The following is a 25,489-nucleotide window of genomic DNA, read 5'->3' as shown; positions in this document are numbered from 1 at the left end:
ATGTTGTGAAACAAAGAACCGAGAGTCACTCTTTTTACTTCCTTCAAGGAGATAACCTACACAAAGACAAAGAGGAAACTCAAGCTCACAACCACTCTCCCTGTTTGGTGCTGGAATTACTGAATTGTCACACAGGCCACGCTGTGAGAAACAGCCATCAAGAATGGAAGGAGCAAGCTCCAGGTAGGTCAGAACATGCCACACTGTGTGTCTCTTCAATGAACCCTACCTCAGCAACTCCTGCCAGTGCACTGCACACTGAGTGCTCAGCATTCTCATTGGTGCATGGGATCTGCTTTGTTGATCAGCTGCCATCCTGATAAATCTGATCCCATTGTGGGGTTGGATCTGGAATTCCTGAGTGTAGACCCAGTGACCATGTTGAGCAATGATATCGGTGTATGATGGAGGGGAAGCTGTAGGTGATGGTGTTCCCTTGCATCAAATTCCTTGTCATAGAACACAGAATGTCTCAACATGGGAACAGGCCCTTCAGCTCATCATGTTATGCTGCACTATTTAAGCTAATGTTGCCTCATTGTACCAATTAATCTGCCTGCACATGGTCCATAGCTCTCCATTCTCTGCGATTACAGAACCTCTTAAACTCTTTGATCATATCTATTGCCACCAACACCCCTTTCACTATAACATTCTTCAACAGATTCAATATCACCTTTTTCTTTATTTCAAAATGCCCCAGCATATTAACATGCTCCACACTGCTCACACTATTCCCCATGACTTTCCCCTTGATGGATCAATACACAAAACCCTGTAGGATCTCAGTAGGTCAGGCACAGATGCTGCATGGTCTGCTGAATTTGCCCAGTATTTTGTCTGATACTCATTAGGACTTCTCCATATCCTCCACCTCCAAGTGTATGTTTAATCCTCTATTGTTGAGTGGTCCTACCCTATCCCTGGTTATTCTCTGACATTTGATGTATGTATAGAATACCCTGGAATTCCTTTAATATAGCACGCCAAGGATTTTTCATTGCCCCTCCTGGCTCACTTCATTCCCTTCTTGAGTCCCTCTCTGGCTTCTTTACACCCCCAATGACTCTGTTTGATTACGTTAAATTCCTAAACTGTACATACGGTTCCTTTTCCCTCTTGACTAAATTAATAATCTCTTTCAAGTACTCCCTTAATTTGCCACCCTTGTGCTTCCATCTTACCGAATCATATCAATTTCATACCCTGTGAAGTTGGCCATTAAAGATGCTACACAAATCAGATTTCCCCAGCCACAACAGTTCCTGAATAATTATAGATAATTGCTGCTTAAAACACTGATAATATTCCTCCCCCTATTTAATGATTTCTTGTAACATCAATACTTACTCAGAGCTATCCGAATTTAAGGTATTGTAATCACTGTTTCCTCTTATTTCCACCAACACAATGGTCAGTCAGCTGACCAGTCGCATTTCCGAATATCAGGTCTAGTATGGATCCTGTTCCAGTTGGACTATCTACGTATTGTTTTAAGAAATTGTCTTTGATACACCTAACAATTCTGCCCTGTCTAACTCTCCAGCACAAAGAAGACCGCAGTCCAATTTGGTGAAAATGCAGTTACCCAATAAGGCAACCCTGTTGTTTTTGCAAGTTTTGCTCATCTGCCTCATGTTTGTTCCTTAGTGTCTTCATTACTACTGGATGCTGTATGATATAATCCAATCAGAGTAATTGCACCTTGAGCTTTACCCTTGTGGGCTCAGTGGAGAAGCCGCCCATTATCCACTCCCTCTGAGAGCAGCTGTGATATTGTCCCTGATCAGTAGTGCCCTGTTTTATTAGTGGAGATCAGGGGTTGTGAGTTGCTGTCAGAGTAGCCAAGAAGAAACAGTGTAGGGGATGTGTATGTAGCACACAGTGACAAGTCTGTGTGGTATTGGTGTCAAGAGTAGGTGGTTAGACTCCTCTTGTTTGGAGATGGTCACAGCCTGGGACATTTGTTACAAACACGTTACTAGTCTTTGTTTATCCCAAACATGAAAGTTTTACAGCTTTTTCATCTTTTCAAATTACTTGTACTTTTTTATTTTTCTTTATGACACCCAAACTCATCTCTGTTGCCACCTTCCACCCCCCACTGAGCATTCTCACCTTTCCCATGCACCTGCTTATTTCCATCTAACAAATTCTCTCTCACGTACACATCAAGTTTCCAACTTTCCCACCCCCACCTGCAAGACAAGCAATTTACAGGGGCACAGTAACCTAACAACTAACGTAGGGTGGCAGGATCACCCGTGGGAAATTGACTCAGTCACAGGAGAACATGCAGACTCCACACAGACAGCACCAGAGACCAGGAGTGAAGCCAGGTCACTGGTGGTGTCAGTCCGCTGCATCACTTGCAGTACAGTGCCACTGCACCCCCCTGGGTCACTTTGCTACAGCAGGCATGAATTTGTTTAGTTTTCATGATGAAGTGAATTGAATCCTGTGTAATTCTCAGCAAACCTCTGACATCTGACCTTGTAGAGAAAGGGAGGATATTTATGATGGAGTTGATATTGGTTGAACTGGCAGCTGTCACATAAGGACTTCTGCATTGATATCATGAGGTTGTATGGATAGATTTCCAACACTCATAGTTCTAGAGAGCCAGATTGCAGCCTGACAAATGGTGGTATCAACATGAAATTTACAAGCATTCTTTGTGTTCCTGTACGTTTGCCTCTGTGTTGCTATTACCACTCACTTCACAAAGACCTGCTCATATTTGGGTTAATTTGTCACTGCAAGTTGTCCCAAATGAGATGGATGACAAAAGAATGGGGATCTGAAGTAATGGAAGATTTTAATAATTGGAAATGATAATGATCATGTTTCCTTTCAGACAACAGGTGGCTGAGACTGAGAAAGCCACATTCTTCACAAAGGAAGAGCTCAGCAAACTGAAGTCCAACTTTGAAACAGGTGGTGTGGACAAGATTAAATCTCTGATAAATCAGAAGGTATCAGAACTGGATAGCACACAACTTAACATTGCAGTGACGGGAGAAACAGGTGCAGGAAAATCCACCTTCATCAATGCCATGAGAGGACTTCGAAACAATGATGATGGAGCTGCCAAAGTTGGGCTCACTGAAACTACAATGGAACCAGCTGGATTTCCACATCCCAATTTCTCCAACGTCTGCTACTGGGACCTGCCAGGGATCGGGAGCACAAAATTTCCAGCTGATAAATATCTCAAGCAAATGAAATTTGAAAAATATAATTTCTTCATCATAATATCAGCTGGTCGTTTCAAAGAAAATGAGACAAAACTTGCGAAAGAGATTAAACGTCTCAGGAAGAAATTCTATTTTGTCCGCAGCAAGATTGATGCTGATTTTGATTCAATGAGAAAAGGGGGGAAGGAAGTTAATGAGGAAAAAGAACTGAAACTTATTCGGAATAACTGCTGCGAGAATTTGAGGGAAGCAGGGATTCAAACCCCGTCTGTGTTCCTGATATCCAGTTTTGAACAGGATCGATATGATTTCAATCGGTTAAATAAAGCACTTGAAGATGATCTGCCAATTATAATGAAAAGTATCTTTGTCCTGGCCTATCGAAACCGAAGTGTAGAGATTATTCAAAAGAAAAAGAAAATGCTGCAGAAACGTATCTGGATGTTGGCAACGCTTTCGGGAGCTGTGGGAGCAACCCCCATTCCTGGTCTCTCTGCTGCCTGTGATATCAGCATATTGATTGGGGCAATAACCCATTTCCGTAAATGTCTGTGTCTGGATGAAGCTTCTCTTCAAAGACTGGCCAAAACCACAGATAAATCTGTGGAAGAGCTTAAGGCGGTAGTTAAAACTTCCCTGCTGGGGGAAATAAATACAAATATAATTGTAAGGTTAGGTTGGGGAGCTACAGCTGTTGCCCTTTCAGCTTTGGAATTTGGTCTTTACTCCATCCCTGTTATTGGTTCCATTTTTGGAGCAGGATCATCATTTCTCATGACCTATAAAATACTGACCAATGCACTGGAGGACCTTACAGAGAGTGCAGAGAGGGTGATGAAGTTTGCATTTGGCATCAATTAACCAACATCAATACAATGAGTTAATATCTTTCTGTGGATGAAATATTTAAGAGGCCTGTCACTAAAGCCTGCTGTAATTCTACATGACAATTTTCCTCTTTGTTGATTTCCTTTCTGAATTATTGCTTATCTATTTCTGAGGAACACTTGTGCCTGACCGAGGGAGTGCGACTCCGTTAAAGAAGACATGAAACAGGTTCACATAAATGACATGTGATCCTAATTTGAAGAGGAGTCGAGAAGTTATCTCCAGGTGTCTGAATGATGCTCACCTGTCAATCAATAGCCAGTGTCAGACTGTGTGGACATTATAAGGTCACAGTGTATGCAATATTGCTGTGTACAAACTAATGGGTGTGTTTGCCCTTCAATATCTGTAAAGATCTGATTGTGACATCATTAAAGGTCAATGGAAAGGCACTTCAGGAAGTCATTAAAAAATGGCTCCAAACTGAAGCACATTTGAAAGAGCTGTTGAAATCACTATATCAAATGAAACAGCAGACAGAGACATGATTGAGTTGCATCCAGGAATGAAAGTGAGTGTCAACAAAATTGCAGAAACCAGACTGACCAATCGAATTGTGTGACCATTGTGGCATTGACTTACATACACCAGACCATTACAGGATTAAACATGGAACTTGTAGAAAATGCAACAAAGTAGGTCACAAAGCATGTCTGGCCCTCAGACATCCAGCTAAGAACTTATACTGGAGAAAAGATAGCTCCAGTTGGAGTGACAATTGTAACAGTGAGATGCAACAACCAACAAGCCACATTGGGTTTGTATGTGGTAAAAACAGGAGGGTCAGCATTGTGGGGATAAGTGGCTGAGACAACTATAATTTGACTGGAGATATATCCACCATTTGCATGCCACATCTTCTGCCATAGGGTCAACAGGAAATGAATTGAGAAAGGTGCTGGATGATGCCACAGCAATGTTCAAGGATAACACTGGAAAACTCAGACAGTCTATTTTCTACTACTACTATCTGAGTCTATCTACTCAGACACTATTTTCAACAGTGAAATAGTGTTATGCCACACAAAGTGTTACAAAGCCCATCTGGTTTCTTTTACCATTCATGATAAAGGATTCAGTGAACTAGATCAGCTGGAGACTATCTAAATATTTTCAAGGTTGAGTGGAGTCCATGGGTAACAGCAGTAGTTCCAGTAGACTAGAAGAATGGGTCTAACAGGATCTGTGGTGATGTTAAGGTCACCACCTACCCAGTCCTGAAAGTAGATCAATGCCCTCTGCCCAGGATAGAGGATATCTTTGCGAACCTTTCTGGAGGGAAGCATTTCAGCTGTGAACTTCACAGAGGCCAACCAACAGATGGTGACATCAGACACCGTGCTCACACGTTATGATCTATATCATCCAATGAAGCTTGCCTGTAATGCCTCACCTTCTGGTACAGGTGTAGTCAAATCAACTGTTATGAGTGATGGAAGTGAATGCTCCATAGCCTTTGTGTCACGTTCTCTGATCACTGCAGAGAAAATAATGCACAGATTGACAGAGGGGCCTTGAGTCTGGTTTGCAGTGTAAAACAGTACAACCACTACCTGTAAGGGAGAGAGTTTACCAACCACTGGTGTCCATTTTCAATCCACTGAAGGATATTCCACTAATAACAGCAGCACAAATGCAAAGATGGGCTCTGATTCTTGGAGGACACAATTACAAGATTTAATTCAAGAGGATGACAAATCATGCAAATACTGATGGATTGTCCTGTTTACACTTGGAAAAGGAACTACCTAAAAGCAATTTAGAAACGAAGACACTTCTCTTCATTAAGACAAAGCACATCTGTACTGCACCACCAAGCTACAAATGGCTTTGTGGAAAGGTTTGTCCAGATTCTAAAGACTGCACTGCGATCAATGTCAGCAGAATACACTATTCTAACACTGAATCTGCTATCGAACACGTGGCAGCTCACTGGTTGTTCAAGAGGCAAGAAATCCAACTAAAAACATAGCTAATTACCCCTTTTCTGAAGTAAGTTGTGGTAAATTAGCACCACAAACAATGAAGAGGAACGTGAAGGCAAAGTGTATTTGCGAGATGAACTGTACTGGTATGTTGTAGAGTTGACCCCAATGCAGTTAGCCATTCAGAGAGGAGATGTTGTGGCAGGGAAGTTTCGATGCCTGTACAAGGTGCCTGTCTGAGTTGCAAGGTTGGATTGCTCTGGGCACCAAGCCAATTGGACAAATCTGGAGTGACTTTGGGCTGGGCCCGGAGCCTTTCACTGAAGATTTGCCTGGGTCCTAGTGCGAAGTATGATACACTGTTTGGACAATTTAAACACCGTCCCAGATATACTGGAAAGACAGGGTGTCAGGATCAGAGGTAGAGCCAATATTACTCACTCTCCCGTGATGCCCACTCCTCTCCATGCTGCTGAGGTTATGAAGATTGCCCTGGCTGATGTGCTCTGTACCTGCTAATATAATGAACTGATACCGAGGCTTTGGGCCTATTCCGGGCTGCTCTGGGGGTTGGAGCGAAGGACTCATTTTGGTTCCGAACGCTGTTGCTCTCTTCTCATGTTTGCATGATTTGTGTTTTGTTTTCCCTCTCTCTGTGCACCAGGTGTTGGTCTTTATTTGATTTTCTTTTCATTGGGTTCATTTGGGTTTCTTGCTTTGCGGTTGCCTGTAAGCAAACAAATCTCAAGATTGCATTATTCATACATTCTTTGATAATAAATGTACTTTGAAACTTGATTCAGAAATTCACCAATTTCCTCCTTGCATGTCGTAAAGCAACACACTCCACAACCATCAACTCACCAGCTATTGGATGTCTATACAGGAGTTGTATTCTTCAGTACACTGTGTGTGTGTGTGTGTGTGTGTGTGTGTGTCTGTGTGTGTGTGTGTGTGTGTGTGTGTCTGTGTGTGTGTGTGTGTGTGTGTGTGTGTGTGTCTGTGTCTGTGTGTGTGTGTGTGTGTGTCTGTGTGTGTGTGTGTGTGTCTGTGTGTGTGTGTGTGTGTGTCTGTGTGTGTGTGTGTGTGTGTGTGTGTGTGTCTGTGTGTGTGTTTGAATAATATTGCAAATATATTGTTTGACTAACCATTCTATGTTTTATTTAATAATCAATTAATAATTAGTTACAGGTTATATGTTAGAGTGGATGAATGTCATACGACATCACATCACCACGTCATAAGTGCCCGCCTCAATAAAATTAAAACCGAAGAGTAAACATTTGTCACCATCTTCCTGTGTTTTTCTTTTGATTAGTTTTATGTTTTCAAGTTACAAAATATAATGGTGTTGTTCCTCCAACCTGAGCGTGGCCTCATCATGGCACTAGAGGAGGCCATGGACAGACATTTCGGAATGGGAATGGGAAGTTGAATTGAAATAGGTTATCACCGGTAAATCCCACATTTAGTGATAGACAGAGCGAAGGTCCTCGACAAAATGGTTCCCATTCTACATTAGGTTTCTCTCATGTACAAGAGGCCACACTGTGAGTACCCGATGCAGTAGATGATACTGACAGACTCGCAGGTGAGGTGTTGTGTCATCTGGAAGGACTGATCCTCCCTGAATGGTGATGAGGGAGGAGGGGTAGGGGCATGTTTAGCACGCCCGTTTGCAGGGATAAGTTGTAGCAGGGAAATCAGTGGAGAGGGATGACTGGACAAGGAAGGCATGTAAAGACCAATCTCTATGGGTAGGATGTGGTGGGGTCTAGTGGTATAGAAAGATGTGCTTAGTGGTGGGAACCCATTGGAAATGGTGAATGTTACAGAGAATGTTATGCTCGATACAGAGGCTTGTGGGATGATAGGTAAGGACAAGGGGAACCCAATGGGAAAAGCTGCAGTATTGTCAGGATAGCTGGGAGAGTCCCTAGGTTTATAAAAAATATCAGTAGATTGACTAACTCCAGAGATGGAGACAGCAAGATTGAGAAGGAGGAGAGAGTTGTCCAGCTTGGACCAGGTAAATTTAGCAGCAGGGTGGAAGTTGGAGGCAAAGTTGATGAATCAGATGTGCTCAGCATGGGTGCAGGAAGCAGCACCAATGCAGTCTTCAATGTAACATACAAAGAGTTGGGGAGAGTTACCAGTGTAGGCTTGTATATAATGGAAATTCAGACATAGTTGGGTTCTTCGTGGGTGTCCATGGGTACACCTCGGGATTGGAGAAAGTCGAATAAGCCGAAGGAGAACCAATTCTGACAAAGAAAGCAGGGTGGTGGTGGAGCAGAACTGTTTAGGTCTGTTGTCCAGAAAGAAACAGAGAGCTTTAAATCCTTCCTGATGAGGGAAAGAACTGTATAGGGACTGGACATCCATTGTGAATATGAGATGATCAAGAACAGGGAACTTAGAACATAGAAACATAGAAAACCTACAGCACGATACAGGCCCTTCAGCCCACAAAGCTGTGCCGAACATGTCCTTACTTTAGAAATTACCGAGGGTTACCCATAGCCCTCTATTTTTCTAAGCTCTATGTACCTATCCAGGAGTCTCTTAAAAGACCCTATTGTATTCACCTCCACCACTGTCACCGGCAGCCCATTCCATGCACTCAACACTCTCTGCGTAAAAAACTTACCCCTGACATCTCCTCTGTACCTACTTCCAAGCAGCTTCAAACTATGCCCTCTCGTGTTAGCCATTACAACCCTGGGAAAAAGCCTCTGACTATCCACATGAACAATGCCTCTCATCATCTTATACACCTCTATCAGGTCACCTCTCATCCTCCATCACTCCAAGGAGAAAAGGCCGAGTTCACTCAACCTGTTTTCATAAGGCATGCTCCCCAATCCAGGCAACATCGTTGTAAGTCTCCTCTGCACCCTTTCTGTAGTTTTCACATCCTCCCTGTAGTAAAGCGACCAGAACTGAGCACAGTACTCCAAGTGGGGTCTGACCAGGGTCCTATACAGCTGCAATATTACCTTTCGGTTCCTAAACTCAATTCCATGGTTGATGAAAGCCAATGCACCATATACCACCTTAATCACAGAGTCAACCTGCGTAGCAGCTTTGAATGACCTATGGACTTGCACCCCAAGATCCCTCTGATCCTCCACACTGCCAAGAGTCTTACCATTAATACTATATTCTGCCATCATATATGACCTACCAAAACAAACCACCTCACACTTCTCTGGGTTGAACTCCATCTGCCACATCTCAGCCCAGTTTGCATCCTATCGATGTCCCGCTGTAACCTCTGACAGCCCTCCACACTATCCACAGCACACCCAACCTTTGTGTCATCAGCAAATTTACTAACCCATCCCTCCACTTCTTCATCCAGGTCATTTATAAATATGATGAAGAGTAAGGGTCCCAGAACAAATCCCTGAGGCACACCACTGGTCACTGAACTCCATGCAGAATATGCCCTGTTTACAACCACTCTTTGCCTTCTGTGGGCAAGCCAATTCTGGATCCACAAAGCAATGTCCCTTTGGATGCCATGCCTCCTTACTTTCTCAATAAGCCTTGTATGGGGTACTTTATCAAATGCCTTGCTGAAATCCATATACACTACATCTACTGCTCTACCTTCATCAATGTGTTCAGTCACATCCTCAAAAAATTCAATCAGGTTTGTAAGGCACGACCTGCCTTTGACAAAGCCATGTTGGCTATTCCCAATCATTATGCCTCTCCAAATGTTCATAAATCTTGCCTCTCATGATCTTTTCCATCAACTTACCAACCACTGAAGTAAGACTCGCTGGTATATAATTTCCTGAGCTATCTCTACTCCCTTTCTTGAATATGGGAACAACATCTGAAACCCTCCAATCCTCCGGAACCTCTCCCGTCCCCATTGATGATGCAAATATCATCGCCAGAGGCTCAGCAATCTCCTCCCTCATCTCCCACAGAAGGCCGGGGTACATCTCATCCAGTCCCGGTGACTTAGACAACTTGATGCTTTCCAAAAGCTCCAGCATTTATATCTACATCCCTACAATCACCAAGATCCTTCTCTGTAGTGGATACTGAAGCAAAGTATTCATTAAGTATCTCTGCTATCTCCTCCGGTTCCATACACACTTACGCACTTTTCCACTGTAAGAGAAATTGTGTGATGCAGGAGGAAGAACTGGCAGCACCAGAAATGTACAAATTAGAATGAGACAGAAAAATGATTCCAGACATTACTGGCACATTTGGAAGAAGTAGAAACACTACAGTGAGCAGAAAACATGAGAGGAATGAGGAGGAGATTGGTGGAGGAAGTCAGAAGCAAAAGCACTGTTGCCATGCACTAAATACCAATTGTATTTTAATATTCTTTTTGTATGTTTCACTTCTGGTTCATAGATTGCAGCTTATCCATTAACAGGAACACATCAAGAGTCACAGAGAGATCCGACGTGGAAACAGGCTCTTTTGCCTCCCATGTCCAGGCTGACCGTCAGACAAACAACTGATTACTTGCAGTCCAGAAATTATATTGTTTCCCTCAGCACTTCTTGCTTCCAATTGACATTGATAAAGGATCGTCAGGGTTGCCTGTGGAGAAGCAGGTTTTGGAGACACAACGTGAGGAAAGGAGAGGGGTGTAGTACCAATGTGACAATGAATAATCCTGTTGAAATAATGGCCTAAGATGGGTTCAAAGTCCTTTTAGAAATTGGATGGCAGAGGGCAAGAAGCTTTTCTTAAATAGCTGAATGTATGCATTTAAACTTCTGTACCTCCTTCCTGATGGTGACAATGAGAAGAGGGCATGTACTGGGTGATGGGGTCCTTATTAATGGACATCACATTCCTGAGGCACTGCTCCTTGATGATCTCTTGGGTACTCAGGAGGCTAGTACCCAAGATGCAGATCACTAATTTTACAACCATCTGTAGTATTTTTCCGGTCCTGTGCAGTAGCCCCTGCTCTGTACAGAGAGTGATGCAGCCTGTCAGAATGCTCTCCATGGTACATCTGTAGACATTTTTGAGTGTTAGTTGATGAACCAAATCTCTTCAAATTCCTAATGAAATATAGCCACTGTCTTGCCTTCTTTATAGTTTCATCGATATGTACATTTGTATGTTCCTGTCAGGATTAAAGCACAGTAAATAGGAATAAGGAACCTGGGTTCTCAAGGGATATTGCAACTCTGATAAAGAAGAAAAGGGAGTTGTATGACATGTATAGGAAGCAGGGAGTAAATAAGGTGCTTGAGGAGTATAAGAAGTGCAATAAAATACTTAAGAAGGAAATCAGGAGGGCTAAAAGAAGACATGAGGTTGCCTTGGCAGTCAAAGTGAAGGATAATCCAAAGAGCTTTTACAGGTATATTAAGAGCAAAAGGATTGTAAGGGATAAAATTGGTCCTCTTGAAGATCAGAGTGGTCGGCTATGTGCGGAACCAAAGGAAATGGGGGAGATTTTAAATAGGTTTTTTGCGTCTGTATTTACTAAGGAATCTGGCATGAAGTCTATGGAATTAAGGGAAACAAGTAGTGAGGTCATGGAAACTGTACAGATCGAAAAGGAGGAGGTGCTTGCTGTCTTGAGGAAAATTAAAGTGGATAAATCCCCGGGACCTGACAGAGTGTTCCCTCGGACCTTGAAGGAGACTAGTGTTGAAATTACAGGGGCCCTGGCAGAAATATTTAAAATGCCGCTGTCTACAGGTGAAGTGCCGGAGGATTGGAGAGTGGCTCATGTTGTTCTGTTGTTTAAAAAAGGACCGAAAAGTAATCCGGGAAATTATAGGCCAGTAAGTTTAACGTCGGTAGTAGGTAAGTTATTGGAGGGAGTACTAAGAGACAGAATCTACAAGCATTTGGATAGACAGGGACTTATTAGGGAGAGTCAACATAGCTTTGTGCATGGTAGGTCATGTTTGACCAATCTATTGGAGTTTTTCAAGGAGGTTACCAGGAAAGTGGATGAAGGGAAGGCAGTGGATATTGTCTGCATGGACTTCAGAAAGGCCTTTGACAAGGTCCTGCATGGGAGGTTAGTTAGGAAAATTCAGTTGCTAGGTATACATGGAGAGGTGGTAAATTGGATTAGACACTGGCTCAATGGAAGAAGCCAAAGAGTGGTAGTAGACAATTGCTTCTCCGAGTGGAGGCCTGTCACTAGTGGTGTGCCACACGGATCAGTGCTGGGTTCATTGTTATTTGTCATCTATATCAATGATCTGGATGATAATGTGGTAAATTGGTTCAGCAAATTTGCTGATGATACAAAGATTGGAGGTATAGTAGACAGTGAGGAAGGTTTTAGAGCCTGCAGAGGGACTTGGACCAGCTGGAAAAATGGGCTGAAAAATGGCAGATGGAGTTTAATACAGACAAGTGTGAGGTGTTGCACGTTGGAAGGACGAACCAAGGTAGAACATACAGGGTTAATGGTAAGGCACTGAGGAGTGCAGTGGAACAGAGGGATCTGGGAATACAGATACAAAATTCCCTAAAAGTGGCATCACAGGTAGATAGGGTCGTAAAGAGATCTTTTGGTACATTGGTCTTTATTAATCAAAGTATTGAGTATAAGAGCTGGAATGTTATGATGAGGTTGTATAAGGCATTGGTGAGGCCGAATCTGGAGTATTGTGTTCAGTTTTGGTCACCAAATTACAGGAAGGATATAAATAAGGTTGAAAGAGTGCAGAGAAGATTTACAAGGATGATGCCGGGACTTGAGAAACTCAGTTACAGAGAAAGGTTGAATAGGTTAGGACTTTATTCCCTGGAGCGTAGAAGAATGAGGGGAGATTTGATGGAGGTATATAAAATTATGATGGGTCTAGATAGAGTGAATGCAAGCAGGCTGTTTCCACTGAGGCAAGGGGAGAAGAAAACTAGAGGACATGGGTTAAGGGTGAGGGGGCAAAAGTTTAAAGGGAACATTAGGGGGGGCTTCTTCACACAGAGAGTGGTGGGAGTATGGAATGAGCTGCCAGACGAGGTGGTAAATGCGGGTTCTTTTTTAACATTTAGGAATAAATTGGACAGATACATGGATGGGAGGTGTATGGAGGGATATGGTCCGTGTGCAGGTCAGTGGGACTAGGCAGAAAATGGTTCGGCACAGCCAAGAAGGGCCAAAAGGCCTGTTTCTGTGCTGTAGTTTCTATGGTTTCTATGGTTTCTATGGATATTTTGGGACCAGGTTAGATCTGTGGTAGCCAGTGTGATCATGTTTGCTGTTGTGTGCTGGGGCAGCAGACTGAGGGTAGCAGACACCAACAGAATCAACAAACCCATTCGTAAGGCCAGTGATGTTGTGGGGCTGGAACTGGACTCTCTCACGGTGGTGTCTGAAAAGAGGATGCCGTCCAAGTTGCACGCTATCTTGGACAATGTCTCCCATCCACTACATAATGTACTGGTTGGGCACAGGAGTACATTCAGCCAGAGACTCATTCCACCGAGATGCAACACAGAGCGTCATAGGAAGTCATTCCTGCCTGTGGCCATCAAACTTTACAACTCCTCCCTTGGAGGGTCAGACACCCTGAGCCAATAGGCTGGTCCTAGACTTATTTCCTGGCATAATGTACATATTACTATTTAACTACTTATGGTTTTATTACTATTTAATTATTTATGGTGCAACTGTAACGAAAACCAATTTCCCCCGGGATCAATAAAGTATGACTATGACTATGACTATCCTCAGAGATCCTTACGTAGTTGCATTGATATGTTGGGACCAGCTAAGGTCCTCAGAAATCCTGACATCCAGTAACTTGTAATATCTCACTGTCTCCAGTTCTGACCTCTGGGAGGATTTGTTCATGTTCCTTCATCTTACCCTTCCTGAGTCCACAATCATCTCTTTCGTCGTACTGACACTGTACTTCATACTGCTGGGGTGTGCAGTTCAATGAGAATATAAATGTGTAAAGGTATCTGCCAGATGTAAACACCTCACCTGTAGAATGCAGCGTAACGGACACAGCTGATACCTTCCAGGTCACTCAGTCACAAACGTCTTTTCATTACAATGGTTGATCAGATATTTGGAAGAATTACCCTCTTCCGTTAGATACGGGTCATCCTTAATGACACATGGAATAAAGAAAAGGACAACTCCACAATCCAGTGAATCACAGTAACCCTTGAGATTTACAATGGGTTGTTTTCACAGTGTTGGTCACTGATCTACAATATCTATGTTCACCTGTGAAACATCTTCACACAAGTTTTTCCCATTATTTTCATTGGTGAGTTTCTGGGTTGATTAGTGATTTCCACATTGTAACACTTTCACACAGTAGGGATAAACAGGCAGTGCTCACAGAAATATTGAAACAATTTGTAGATGGCTAAATCATCGCTCTTAGCTTGCTGTCACAACTTTCAAAGACTGAGAATGCATTTGAAAAAAAATAAAAAAAAGATTGATTTAAGATCAGCTGTGCATTGAAACATTGAAACTTACAGTCCAAGGATGTTCTGGGGACAGCCCACAGTTGTCACTGTGATTCCAGTGCCAACATAGCACGGCCTCGACTTACTAAGCCTAACCTGTATATATGGGAGGAAACCAGGGCATCCAGAGGAAATGCACACTATCACAGGGAGTACGCTAAACTCCTTATAGACAGGAATGGGAATTGAACACCAATCTTCCGATCACTGGTGGTGTAAATCATTATGCTACTGTGCTGCCTGGAACACCCTAGAACTACTAAAAATCAGAAAATTATTGAAATTGCATCAGAGAGAAAATACTTAATAACTTACCAAGGTACTGAAGTAAAATTACCAATTAAAAATATAAATTACATTAAGCTTACTGTAATCTTTAACACCCATTTAGAATCACAGAATTATAGGAAAGTACAGCACAGAAACAGGATAACTGGCCCACCTAATTCATGCTAAAACTATTTAACCTGACTTCTCCCATCACCTTGCACCGCGACTGTAGCCGTCTATACCCCTACTATCCACGTACCGATCCAAACTTCACTTGTATGTTGAAATGAAGCTCGCATGCACCACTTGTGCCAGCAGCTCATTCCACACTCTCATGACCATCTAAGTGGCTGCTTAAACTTTTCACCTTCCACCCTTAACCCATAACCTCTCGTTGTACTCCCACCCAACCTCAGTGGAAAAGGACTTCTTCATTTACTCCATCTATACTCTTCATTGTTTTGTATGTCTCTATCAAATCGCCTCTCAATCTTCTGCATTCTAATGAATAAAGTCCTAACCTGATCAATCTTTCCTTATAATTTAAGTCCTCAAAACACAGCAACATCCTTGTAAATTTTCTTGGTACTCTTTCAAACTTTGGCCAGCTGGTGGCATAGTACCATCAGCGCCGGATTTCAGAGCGAAGGCTCTCAAGTTCGAATCCAGCCAGTTCCCTCTCTTGCACGCTTTCTATCTGTTCTGGGTTGAGCGTTGAGCTAGCAACTTGGCCTTGTAAAAAATAAGAAAGCCTGCTAAAAAAATGCCATCATGACAGTGTCGATTGTAGAGGAGAGCTTGTCCCCTATTTTTACAGCCTGGGTCCTGTCTGTGAGGAAATTGAAGATCCAGCTGCAGATCTGAGTGCTAAGGCCCAGGCTCCAGAGCTTAGGAATCAGTTTATTTGGAATGATTGTATTAAAGGCAGAGCTGTAGTCAATGAAAAGGAGCCTTACATATGCATCTTTATACTCCAGGTGTTCTTAGGAGGAATGTAGGGCCAGAGAGATGGCATCTGCCATTGACCTGTTGCTCCGGTAGGCAAATTGCAAAGCATCGAGGTTGACCGGTAGGCTGTGGTTGTTGGATGCCATAACCAATCGCTCGAAGCACTTCATAGCAATTGATGTTAGAGCCACAGGTCGATAGTCATTCAGGCATACCACCTTGCTCTTCTTCAGCATCAGGATTATCGTTGCCTTCTTAAAACTTGAGGGGATCTTAGACTGAAGCAAGGAGCAGTTGAAGATGTCAGCAAACACTCCAGCTAGCTCGTTTGCACAGGCTCGGAGAACCCGTCCTGGGACGCCATCTGGGCCTGTCTCCTTTCTTGGATTTATCTTCAGGAAGGCCCTTCTAACGTCCTCCTCAGTGATGATGAATCTCGATGCCACCAGGTCTGGTTCATCCAGAGGGAGCGGGACGCTCCTCTTTTGTTCGAATCTTGCGTAGAATACGTTAAGTTCGTCAGGAAGCGAAGCGCCACAGTTATGAATATTCCCAGCCTTTTCTTTGCGCCCAGTGATCTCATTTAGATTCTGCCATAGTCTACCGGCATCCCTCTGGTTAGCCTGGGCTTCCAATTTGACTCAATATTGCCTCTTGGCGCCCTTAATGGCTTTCCGGAGTTCACGCCTGGATTCCGTGTAGTGACTCGTATCCCTGGACCTAAAAGCTGCAGCTCCAGTCTTCAAAAGGGACTTGACCTCATAATTCTTCCAAGGTTTCTGGTTAGGGAATACCCTGATCGTCTTGTGAGACACACAGTCCTCTGTACATTTCCAGATAAAGTCTATGACAGCTGAGGCATACTCATCGAGGTTAGCTTCCGAGTCCTTGAATACTAACCAGTCCACCGATTCAAAGCAGTCACGGAGGACCTCATCCGCTTCCTCCATCCAATGCAATGGGTAATAATGAGTTTGAGTACAGAGAGGAAATTAAGAACCTGGTGGCATGGTGCGAAGACAATAACCTATCCCTCAACGTCAGCAAGACGAAGGAATTGGTTGTTGACTTCAGAAGGAGTAGTGGACCGCATGACCCCACTTACATCGGCAATGCGCAAGTGGAACAGGTCAAAAGCTTTAATTTCCTCGCCGTCAGTATCACAAATGACCTGACTTGGTCCAACCAAGCAGAGTCCACTGCCAAGAAGGCCAACCAGCACCTTTACTTCCTGAGAAAGCTAAAGAAATTTGGCCTGTCCCCTAAAACCCTCACTAATTTTTATAGATGCACTGTAGAAAGCATTCTTCTAGGGTGCATCACAACCTCGTATGGAAGTTGACCTGTCCAAGACCGGAAGAAGCTGCAGAAGATTGTGAACACGGCACAGCACATCACACAAACCAACCTTCCGTCCTTGGATTCACTTTACATTGCACAGTGTCGGAGCAGTTCTACCAGGATAATCAAGGATAAGACCCACCCAACCCATACACTTTTCGTCACTCTTCCCTCCGGGAGAAGGCTCAGGAGCTTGAAGACTCGTACGGCCAGATTTGGGAACAGCTTCTTTCCAACTGTGATAAGACTGCTGAACGGATCCTGTTCCGGATCTGGGCTGTACCCTTCAAATATCTGGACCTGCCTCTCGTTTTTTTGCACTACCTTACTTACCATTCTCTATTTATGATTTATAATTTAAATTTTTAATATTTAGTATCAATTTGTACTCCAGGGAGCAGGAAGCGCAGAAACAAATAAGGCTGTGATGATTGTACATTCCAGTATCAAAGTTGTTTGGTGACAATAAAGTGTCAAGTATAAAAGGAAAGTCCTGATGACTCCATTCGGAGTTAAGGGCTTTCTTCTTCTTCTTTCGACCTTATTTACATCTTTCCTGTAGGTAGGTGACCGAAACTGCACACAATATTCCAGACTAGGCCTCACCAATGTCTCATACAACTTCAATGTATCATCCCTTCTCCTGTACTCAGTACATTGATTTATGAAGACCAATGTGCCAAAAGCTTTTTTTATGAACTTGTTCTGATCCTATCTACCTGTGATGGCACTTTCAGTGAATTATGGACCATTATCCCCAGATCCCTTTGTTCTACCACGTTCCTCAGTGCCTGGCCATTCATTTTGTAAGACCTACCCTGTTGATCCCATTGAAGTGTAACACCTGGCACGTGTCTGCATTAACTTCCATTCGCATTTGTTTAGCCCATTTTTCCAGCTAACCCTCTGCGATCCCTGATAGCCCTCCTTGCTGTCCGTTACACTCCCAATTTTGCTGTCATCCGTAAATTTGCTAATCCAGTTCACCAGATTATCATCCAGATCATTGACAGAGATGACAAACAACAATGGACCCTGCACCGATCCAGTGGTACATCACTGGTGACAGCCTCCTGTCATAATAAGCAACAATGTATTACCACCTTCTGGCTTCTCCCGCAAAGCCAATGTTCAACTTAGAAGGCCTCCCACTTCCCATGTGCACCTTTGCCAGAAAGCAGTCTGTCCTAATTCACACTTGCCAGATCACTTCCAATTTCATCAAAATTGGATTTTCTCCAAATTAAAATCTCACCTCTTGGACCAGACCTATTTTTTCCATTGTTTTCCATGTTTACATTCCATGTTTGCAATGGCATTGTGATCACTAGATGCAAAGTGTTCCCCAGCACAATCTTCTGTCACCTGCCCTGTCTCATTCTATAATAGAAGATTAAGTATCACATTCTCTTTCATTGGGACTTCTACCTAGTGATGAAGGAAACATTCCTGAACACATTTGACAAATTCTTTCCCATCTAGTCTTTTCACAGTATGGGAGTCCCAGTCCATATTTGGAAAGTTAAAATCACCTGCAATAACAACCATATGTTTCTTACAACAGTCAGATTTCTCGTCAAAATTGTTCCTCTAAATCCTGTGGACTGTTGGGTGGTCTGTAATATAGCCCCATTAACATGATCAAACCTTTCTTATTTCTCAGTTCCACCCATAACACCTCACTAGTCATGTTCTCCAGTCTGTGCTGATGGATAATTGTCTTGTCATTTTCACTGACTAGTAATACCACCCCTCCTCCTGTAATCCCTCCCATTCTGTCACATGTAAAGCAGTGGAATCCCAGAACATTGAGCTGCCAGTCCTGCCCCTCCTGCAACCAAGGCTCACTGATATCTGCAATATCATAAATTCAAGTGTTGATCCATGCCCTGAGGTTTTCTGCCTTTTATACACATTCTTGCATTGAAATACATGCTACTCAGGACACTAGTTGCACCATGCTGAACCAGTTGATTCCTGACTTTGACTGAGGGCTTACCAGCATCTTACCATTTGCCTTATAGAAAGTGACTGATCCCGGAAGCCTAAACTGCCTCAAGTTCAAAGTTCAAAGTAAAATCGTTATCAATGTACGTAGCCAACACAATATACTACCCTGAGATTCATTTACTTGCCAGCATTCACAGTAGATCAAGGAAATACAATAGAATCAATGAAAAACTACACACAAAGATGGACAAGAGAACTGCAAAAGAAGACAAATTGCGGAAATACAAATAAATAAACCCAAACACAAATAAATAAGTAAATTAATACATAAACAAACACAGATAGGCAGACAGAGAAGGAAAGAAAGAAAGAAAACTGTGAACATGAGTTGTAGAGTTCTTGAAAATGAGTCCATAGGTTGTTTTCAGTGATTAGTTCAGTATTAAGTTGAGTAAGTTATCCACACTGGTTCAGGAGCCTGATGACTGAAGGGTAATAACTGTTCCTAAACCTGGTGGTGTGGGACCTAAGGCTCCTGTACCTCCTTGCCAAAGGCAGCAGTGAAAAGAGAGCATGGTTAGATAGTGAGGGTAGTTGATGCTGTATCCTAGTCATAGTCATACTTTATTGATCCCGGGGGAAATTGGTTTTCATTACAGTTGCACCATAAATAATAAATAGTAATAGAACCATAAATAGTTAAATAGCAATATGTAAATTATGCCAGTAAATTATGAAATAAGTCCAGGACCAGCCTATCGGCTCAGGGTGTCTGACCCTCCAAGGGAGGAGTTGTGAAGTTTGATGGTCGCAGGCAGGAATGACTTCCTATGACGCTCTGTGTTGCATCTCGGTGGAATGAGTCTCTGGCTGAATGTACTCATGTGCCTACCCAGTACATTATGTAGTGGATGGGAGACATTGTCCAAGATGACATGCAACTTAGACAGCATCCTCTTTTCAGACACCACCGTGAGAGAGTCCGTGTATAAGTTTAACAGTGTCATTGTTAGCAAACAGCCAAAATTTGACTGATCATGAGGAAGTTGCCTCCTTTACAAAATGTTTGGACCAGGAAGATCAGGAATGGCGTTGATCAAAATCCAATAGAATTACCACTTTCCCAGAAACTGTACACATTGTGCACTCTGTTGGTTGCCACCAGGGTCATTAAATCAATATTCAGTGATGGTAAAGGTTACTCTGTGTTTGAACATGTGTCAATCATCAGGGACCAGTGATGTGAAATCCTTGAGACTGAGGTGAGGGAGAGAGGAATAACCTGAAAAAGGGCCTGGAGAAGACTGGTTACACTGAGAAGAATGATGTGGAAGTGTTGTGCAGTTCACCAGTACAGCTGTTTGAACATCTCCAAACAACAGATTTATAATCATTTTATGATACACAATATCACTAATTATTTGCCAGTGATGGCTTTGGAGGCCAAGTCATCGGGTATACTTAATACAGAGGCTGATAGGTTTTTGATTAATTTGGGTAATGTTCTCAGAAGCAGGCAGGAGAATGGGAATGAGAAGGAAAATAAATCAGCCCTGATTGAATAGCAGATCAGACTTGATGGGCTCAATGGCCTAATTCTGCTTCTATGTCTTCTGGTCGAATAGATAATCTGTGCTTTGATTTATTGCGTGTGGGTTAAATCAGCTGAACCATTTAACTAGATATAAATATATCTACTATTAATTAAAAATTTCAGAAAATATTTCAACAATAAAACTTTGTGATAAGATCGGTGAGGGTCAGGCTGGTTCTATTTGCTGCTCCACGATGGTTAACCCATTCTCTGCTACACTACGGTTGAGGCCGTGGGCCTGCTCCCACTGATCCAGTCTCCATATCTGAGACTCCATCATGTTTACTCAGCTCTGCACTGAACTGAGCCTGTAGTCAACTCCAGTTGCTCCAGTCTTTGTGTCTGCAGGCTTCATGACCAAAACAGTGCACAACACTCCAAGTGTAACCTCACCGATGTCTAAAGACCGACAACAAATCTTCCTAACTCCTGTGTTCATCACCTTGACTAATGAAGGCCAGCATGCCAAATGCTTTCTTCACTGCCCTGTCTTTCTGTGACACTGGTTTCAGTGAACTGTGCACTTGCAATCCCAGTTCCTTCAGTTCCATAACACTCCCCAGGGTCCTACCATTCACTGTATAAGTCCGACACGGGTGTATAAGTCCTATACTGCTGTGATCTCTTAAAATGCCATATCTCACAGTTCCCTGGGTGGAAGGCCCTTGCAGATCCTCAGCTCACTTACATACCTGATCAAGGTCTCCCCATAATTTTTTATAACGTTCTCCACTTTCTACAAAACCACAGATATTCTAACCGTGCCTTGAATATTCACATCCAAATTGTTTATCTGTATTACCAACCCCTGTGAAACACGTCCAGACAAACTCTCAAATCTGAGAAATGAGCCTTGACCATCTCCCTCTGTGTTCAAAACCTGAGCCAATTATGAATCCAATCCAATCTTCCCATGGCTTCCATGCAATCTCATATTCCAGATCAGCATGCCACTTGGGACCTTGTTAAAGTCCTTGCTAAAGTCCACCCAGACAACATTCCTGTCCTACTGTCATCCAGTCTCTTGATTATCTCCTCAAAGAACAAATCTGTGCTGAATGACTCAAAACAGAACCTATCTCCTGTCCATCAGAATCTCCTCCAGAACTTTACTCACCATTGATTTCAGACTCATAGGCCTATAGATTCCTGGTTTTCTTCTGCCACTCTTTTAAAACATTAGTACCACATTAGCCACTTGCTAGACTCTGGAACCTCACCTGCAGACAGAGATGAAATAAAAATCTCTGCAAATGCTCCCTCAATTTCTTCTCTAGTTCTCCATAAGATCTGATGATGCACAAGGTCGGGCGCTGGGACTTATCCGTGCTAATGCATATTATGGACTCTAATACTGCTTCCTGCTAACTTCCCCATTTCATTAGCTTTCATTGTTTTCCCCACAGTAAAAACTGAGGAGATAAATTCATTCTTATCCTTTGGTTCTACTTATCAAGATCGATGGTGCTGAAGAAAAGGAAGGTGGAGAACAAGTTCCGGTTCAGCGTCGCAGGCACAACCATCCCAACCATCACAGAAAAGTCAGTCAAGAGCTTAGGCAAATTTTTGACAGCTCTTTAAGGGACACAACATCCATTCAGGCAACCTGCACCGAGTTGGATGACTGGCTGAAATCTGTGGACAAGTCTGGCCTACCTGGGAAGTTTGAAGCCTGGGTGTATCAGCATGGCATTCTTCCCAGAATCCTGTGGCCCCTCTTCGTCTATGCAGTTCCGATCTCGACAGTCAAAACCTTAGAGAGGAGGGTTAGCAACCACGTCAGGAGATGGCTGGGGCTGCCAAAGAGCCTGAGCAGCATCGCACTCTATGGACACCACAACAAACTGCAACTGCCCTTCAAATCCTTGGAGGAAGAATTCAAGGTAACGAGAGCCAGAGAAGTGCTACAGTATAGGGACTCAAACGACCCGAAGGTGGCTAGAGCAGGGATCCAAGTAAGTACTGGCAGGAAGTGGAGGGCAGAGGAAGCTGTTCAGGAGGCAGAGGCAAGGCTGCGTCACAGGAGGCTGGTGAGAGCGGTCACACAAGGCCGAGCTGGGCTAGGATCCTTTCCAACTCCCCAAATGGACACCAGAGGGAAGGAAAGGCGTCGTCTAGTTCAGGAGGAGGTGAGAGCAGTAGTGGAGGAGATGAGAGCCTGCAAGGCGATGGGAATGAAGCAATAGGGAGCTTGGACAAGATGGGAGAATGCGGTTGAGAGGAAAGTGACCTGGGCTGATCTTTGGAAAGCCGAACCACACCGCATCCAATTTCCCATCCAGGCAGTGTACCATGTGCTTCCAAGCCCATCAAGCCTGCACACATGGGACAAGGCAGAGTCATCTGCGTGCCCACTGTGCTCCAAGCGAGGAACCCTGGAGCACATCCTCAGCGGCTGTGCAAGGGCACTTGGTGAGGGATGGTACAGGTGGAGGCATGATCAGGTCCTGAAGACCATCGCTGAAGCCGTCAGCTCAGGAGTTGAGTGGGCAAAGTGGTCCCGACCCTCCAAGCAGACCATTGCCTTTGTCAGAGCTGGGGAGCAGCCAATACCTGCCAAAAGAACATCTGCAGGCATTCTGACCTCTGCAAGGGACTGGCAGCTGTTGGTGGACCTCGAAGGGTAGCTGAAGTTTCCCAACCATGTCGCAGCCACCACCCTGCAACCAGACATTGTCCTAGTGTCTGAGTCTACTAAGCAAGTGGTGCTGCTGGAGCTGACAGTCCAATGGAAGAGGCCTTTGAAAGGAAGCTCTCCAAGTACGCAGGACTGGTCAGCAACTGTCAGCAGGCTGGATGGAGAGTGAGGTGTCTCCCAGTGGAGGTTGGTTGTAGGGGATTCATAGCCCGTTCTTTAGTTAGAGCCTTCAGCATTTTGGGCATCGAGAGAGACAGGAAGAGGAGAGCCATCCGCAGTACCACCGATGCGGTAGAGAGGGCCTCAAGATGGCTGTGGCTCAAAAGAGGGGAGCCATGGAGTCAGAAGTAGCTAGCCATCTGGACACAAACTGGGGTCTGATCAGCCCCGGCTGGGTCACCTGAAGGAGGTTGTATAATGTTGAAAGACCCGAAACACCCGATGATTCCAGGAGCATCACTGAAGATGTGTCCAGAAGCATCAATAGATGTATGGAGACAGCATTCTTCTGAGCAAGGCGGCTGCTCAACATCAGGAAAGCGTGTTTCACCCATTGTTGGTTATTACCGATTTTCATGATTTTAATGACAATGAGGTAAACTGGCGCAGTATTCACAAATGACACCAAGACTTGGGGGCGTAGGGTACAGTGAGGAAGGCTATCAAAACTTGCAGCATCATCTTGAGCATCTAAGAAAATGGGCTGAAAAAACTGGCAGATAAACTTTAATGCAGACAAGTGTGAGGTGTTAACACAAAATACTCTGCAGATGCTGGGGTCAAAGCAACACTCACAACACGCTGGAGGAACTCAGCAGGTCAGGCAGCATCCGTGGAAAAGATTGGTCGACGTTTCGGGCCAGAACCCTTCGTCAGGACTGGAGAGGGAAGGGGCAGAGGCCCTATAAAGAAGGTGGGGGGAGGGTGGGAAGGAGAAGGCTGGTAGGTTCCAGTGAGAAACCAGTAAGGGGAAAGATAAAGGGGTGGGGGAAGGGAAGCAGGGAGGTGAGAGGCAGGAAAAGTGAAGAAGGAATAGGGGAAAACACAATGGGTAGTAGAGGGAGGCGGAACCATGAGGGAGGTGATAGGCAGCTGGGGAAGGGGGCAGAGTGACATAGGGATAAGGGAAGGGAGGAGGAGGGAATTACCAGAAGCTGGAGAATTCTATATTCATACCAAGGGGCTGGAGACTACCTAGACGGTGTATGAGGTGTTGCTCCTCCACCCTGAGTTTAGCCTCATCATGGAAGTAGAGGAGGCCATGCATGGACACATCTGAATGAGAGTGGGAAGCAGAGTTGAAGTGGGTGGCTACTGGGAGATCCTGTCTGTTTTGGCAGACAGATCGGAGGTGCTCAATGAAGCGATCCCCCCAATCTGCGTCGGGTCTCACCAATGTGAAGGAGGCCGCACCGGAAGCACCGGATGCAATAGATGACCCCAACAGACTCACAAGTGAAGTGTTGCCTCACCTGGAAGGACTGTTTGGGGCCCTGAATAGTGGCAAGAGAGGAGGTGTAGGGACAGGTGTAGCACTTTCGCTTACAGGGATAAGTGCCAGGTGGGAGATCCGTGGGGAGGGACGTGTGGACCAGGGAGTCACGGAGGGACCGATCCCTGTGGAAAGCGGAGAGGGGTGGAGAGGGAAAGATGTGCTTAGTGGTGGGGTCCTGTTGAAGGTTGTGGAGAATAATGTGCTGGATCCGAAGGCTGGTGGGGTGGTAGGTGAGGACAAGGGGAACTCTGTCCCTGTTGCGGTGGCGGGAGGGTGGGGTGAGAGCCGAAGTGCGGGAAATGGAGCAGATGTGGATGAGGGCATCATTGATGACAGCAGAAGAGAAACCACGATCCTTAAAGAAAGAGGACATTTGAGATGTCCTGGAACGGAAAGCCTCATCCTCGGAGCAGATGCGGCGGAGAAGGAGGAACTGGGAATAAGGAATGGCATTTTTGCATGTGGCGGGGTGGGAAGAGGTACAGCTGAGGTAGTTATGAGAGTCTTTGGCTTGTAGAAGACGTCAGTGGACAGTCTGTCTCCAGAGATGGCGACCGAGAGATCGAAAAAGGGGAGAGAAGTGTCCGAGATAGACCAAGTGAATTTGAGGGCTGGGTGGAAGTTAGAAGTAAAGTCAATGAAATTGACGAGCTCAGCATGGGTGCAGGAAGCAGCACCAATGTAGTCGTCAATATAGCGAAGGAAAAGGTGCGGAGCAGTACCAGGATAGGTTGGATCACAGACTGTTCCACATAACCAATGAAGAGGCAGGCATAGCTAGGGCCCTTG

General features: G+C 44.3%; 2 protein-coding genes across 5 annotated transcripts in view; both read left to right on the top strand.

Moving 5' to 3' along the window:
• LOC140204100 (interferon-inducible GTPase 5-like) overlaps nt 1-25,489 on the top strand; it is a 628,716-nt gene that overhangs the window by 144,722 nt on the left and 458,505 nt on the right. The window lies entirely within an intron of this gene.
• Nucleotides 100-4,058, top strand: LOC140204530 (interferon-inducible GTPase 5-like). The gene is made up of 2 exons (XM_072271242.1): nt 100-183; nt 2,858-4,058. Exons 1-2 carry the CDS (start codon nt 164-166, stop codon nt 4,056-4,058), a joined length of 1,221 nt encoding a protein of 406 aa, XP_072127343.1. The 5' UTR covers nt 100-163.

This window comes from Mobula birostris, chromosome 10, assembly GCF_030028105.1.
Source record: "Mobula birostris isolate sMobBir1 chromosome 10, sMobBir1.hap1, whole genome shotgun sequence".
Taxonomy (NCBI): domain Eukaryota; kingdom Metazoa; phylum Chordata; class Chondrichthyes; order Myliobatiformes; family Myliobatidae; genus Mobula; species Mobula birostris.
This window is presented reverse-complemented; position numbering and strand designations above follow the sequence as displayed.

What these genes read in the sequence shown, in the direction of transcription:
- LOC140204530 (XM_072271242.1), top strand. Translation starts at nt 164, where the DNA reads ATGGAAGGAGCAAGCTCCAG. An exon ending in ATGGAAGGAGCAAGCTCCAG is followed by an intron (nt 184 to 2,857) that starts GTAGGTCAGAAC and finishes GTTTCCTTTCAG; the next exon opens with ACAACAGGTGGCTGAGACTG.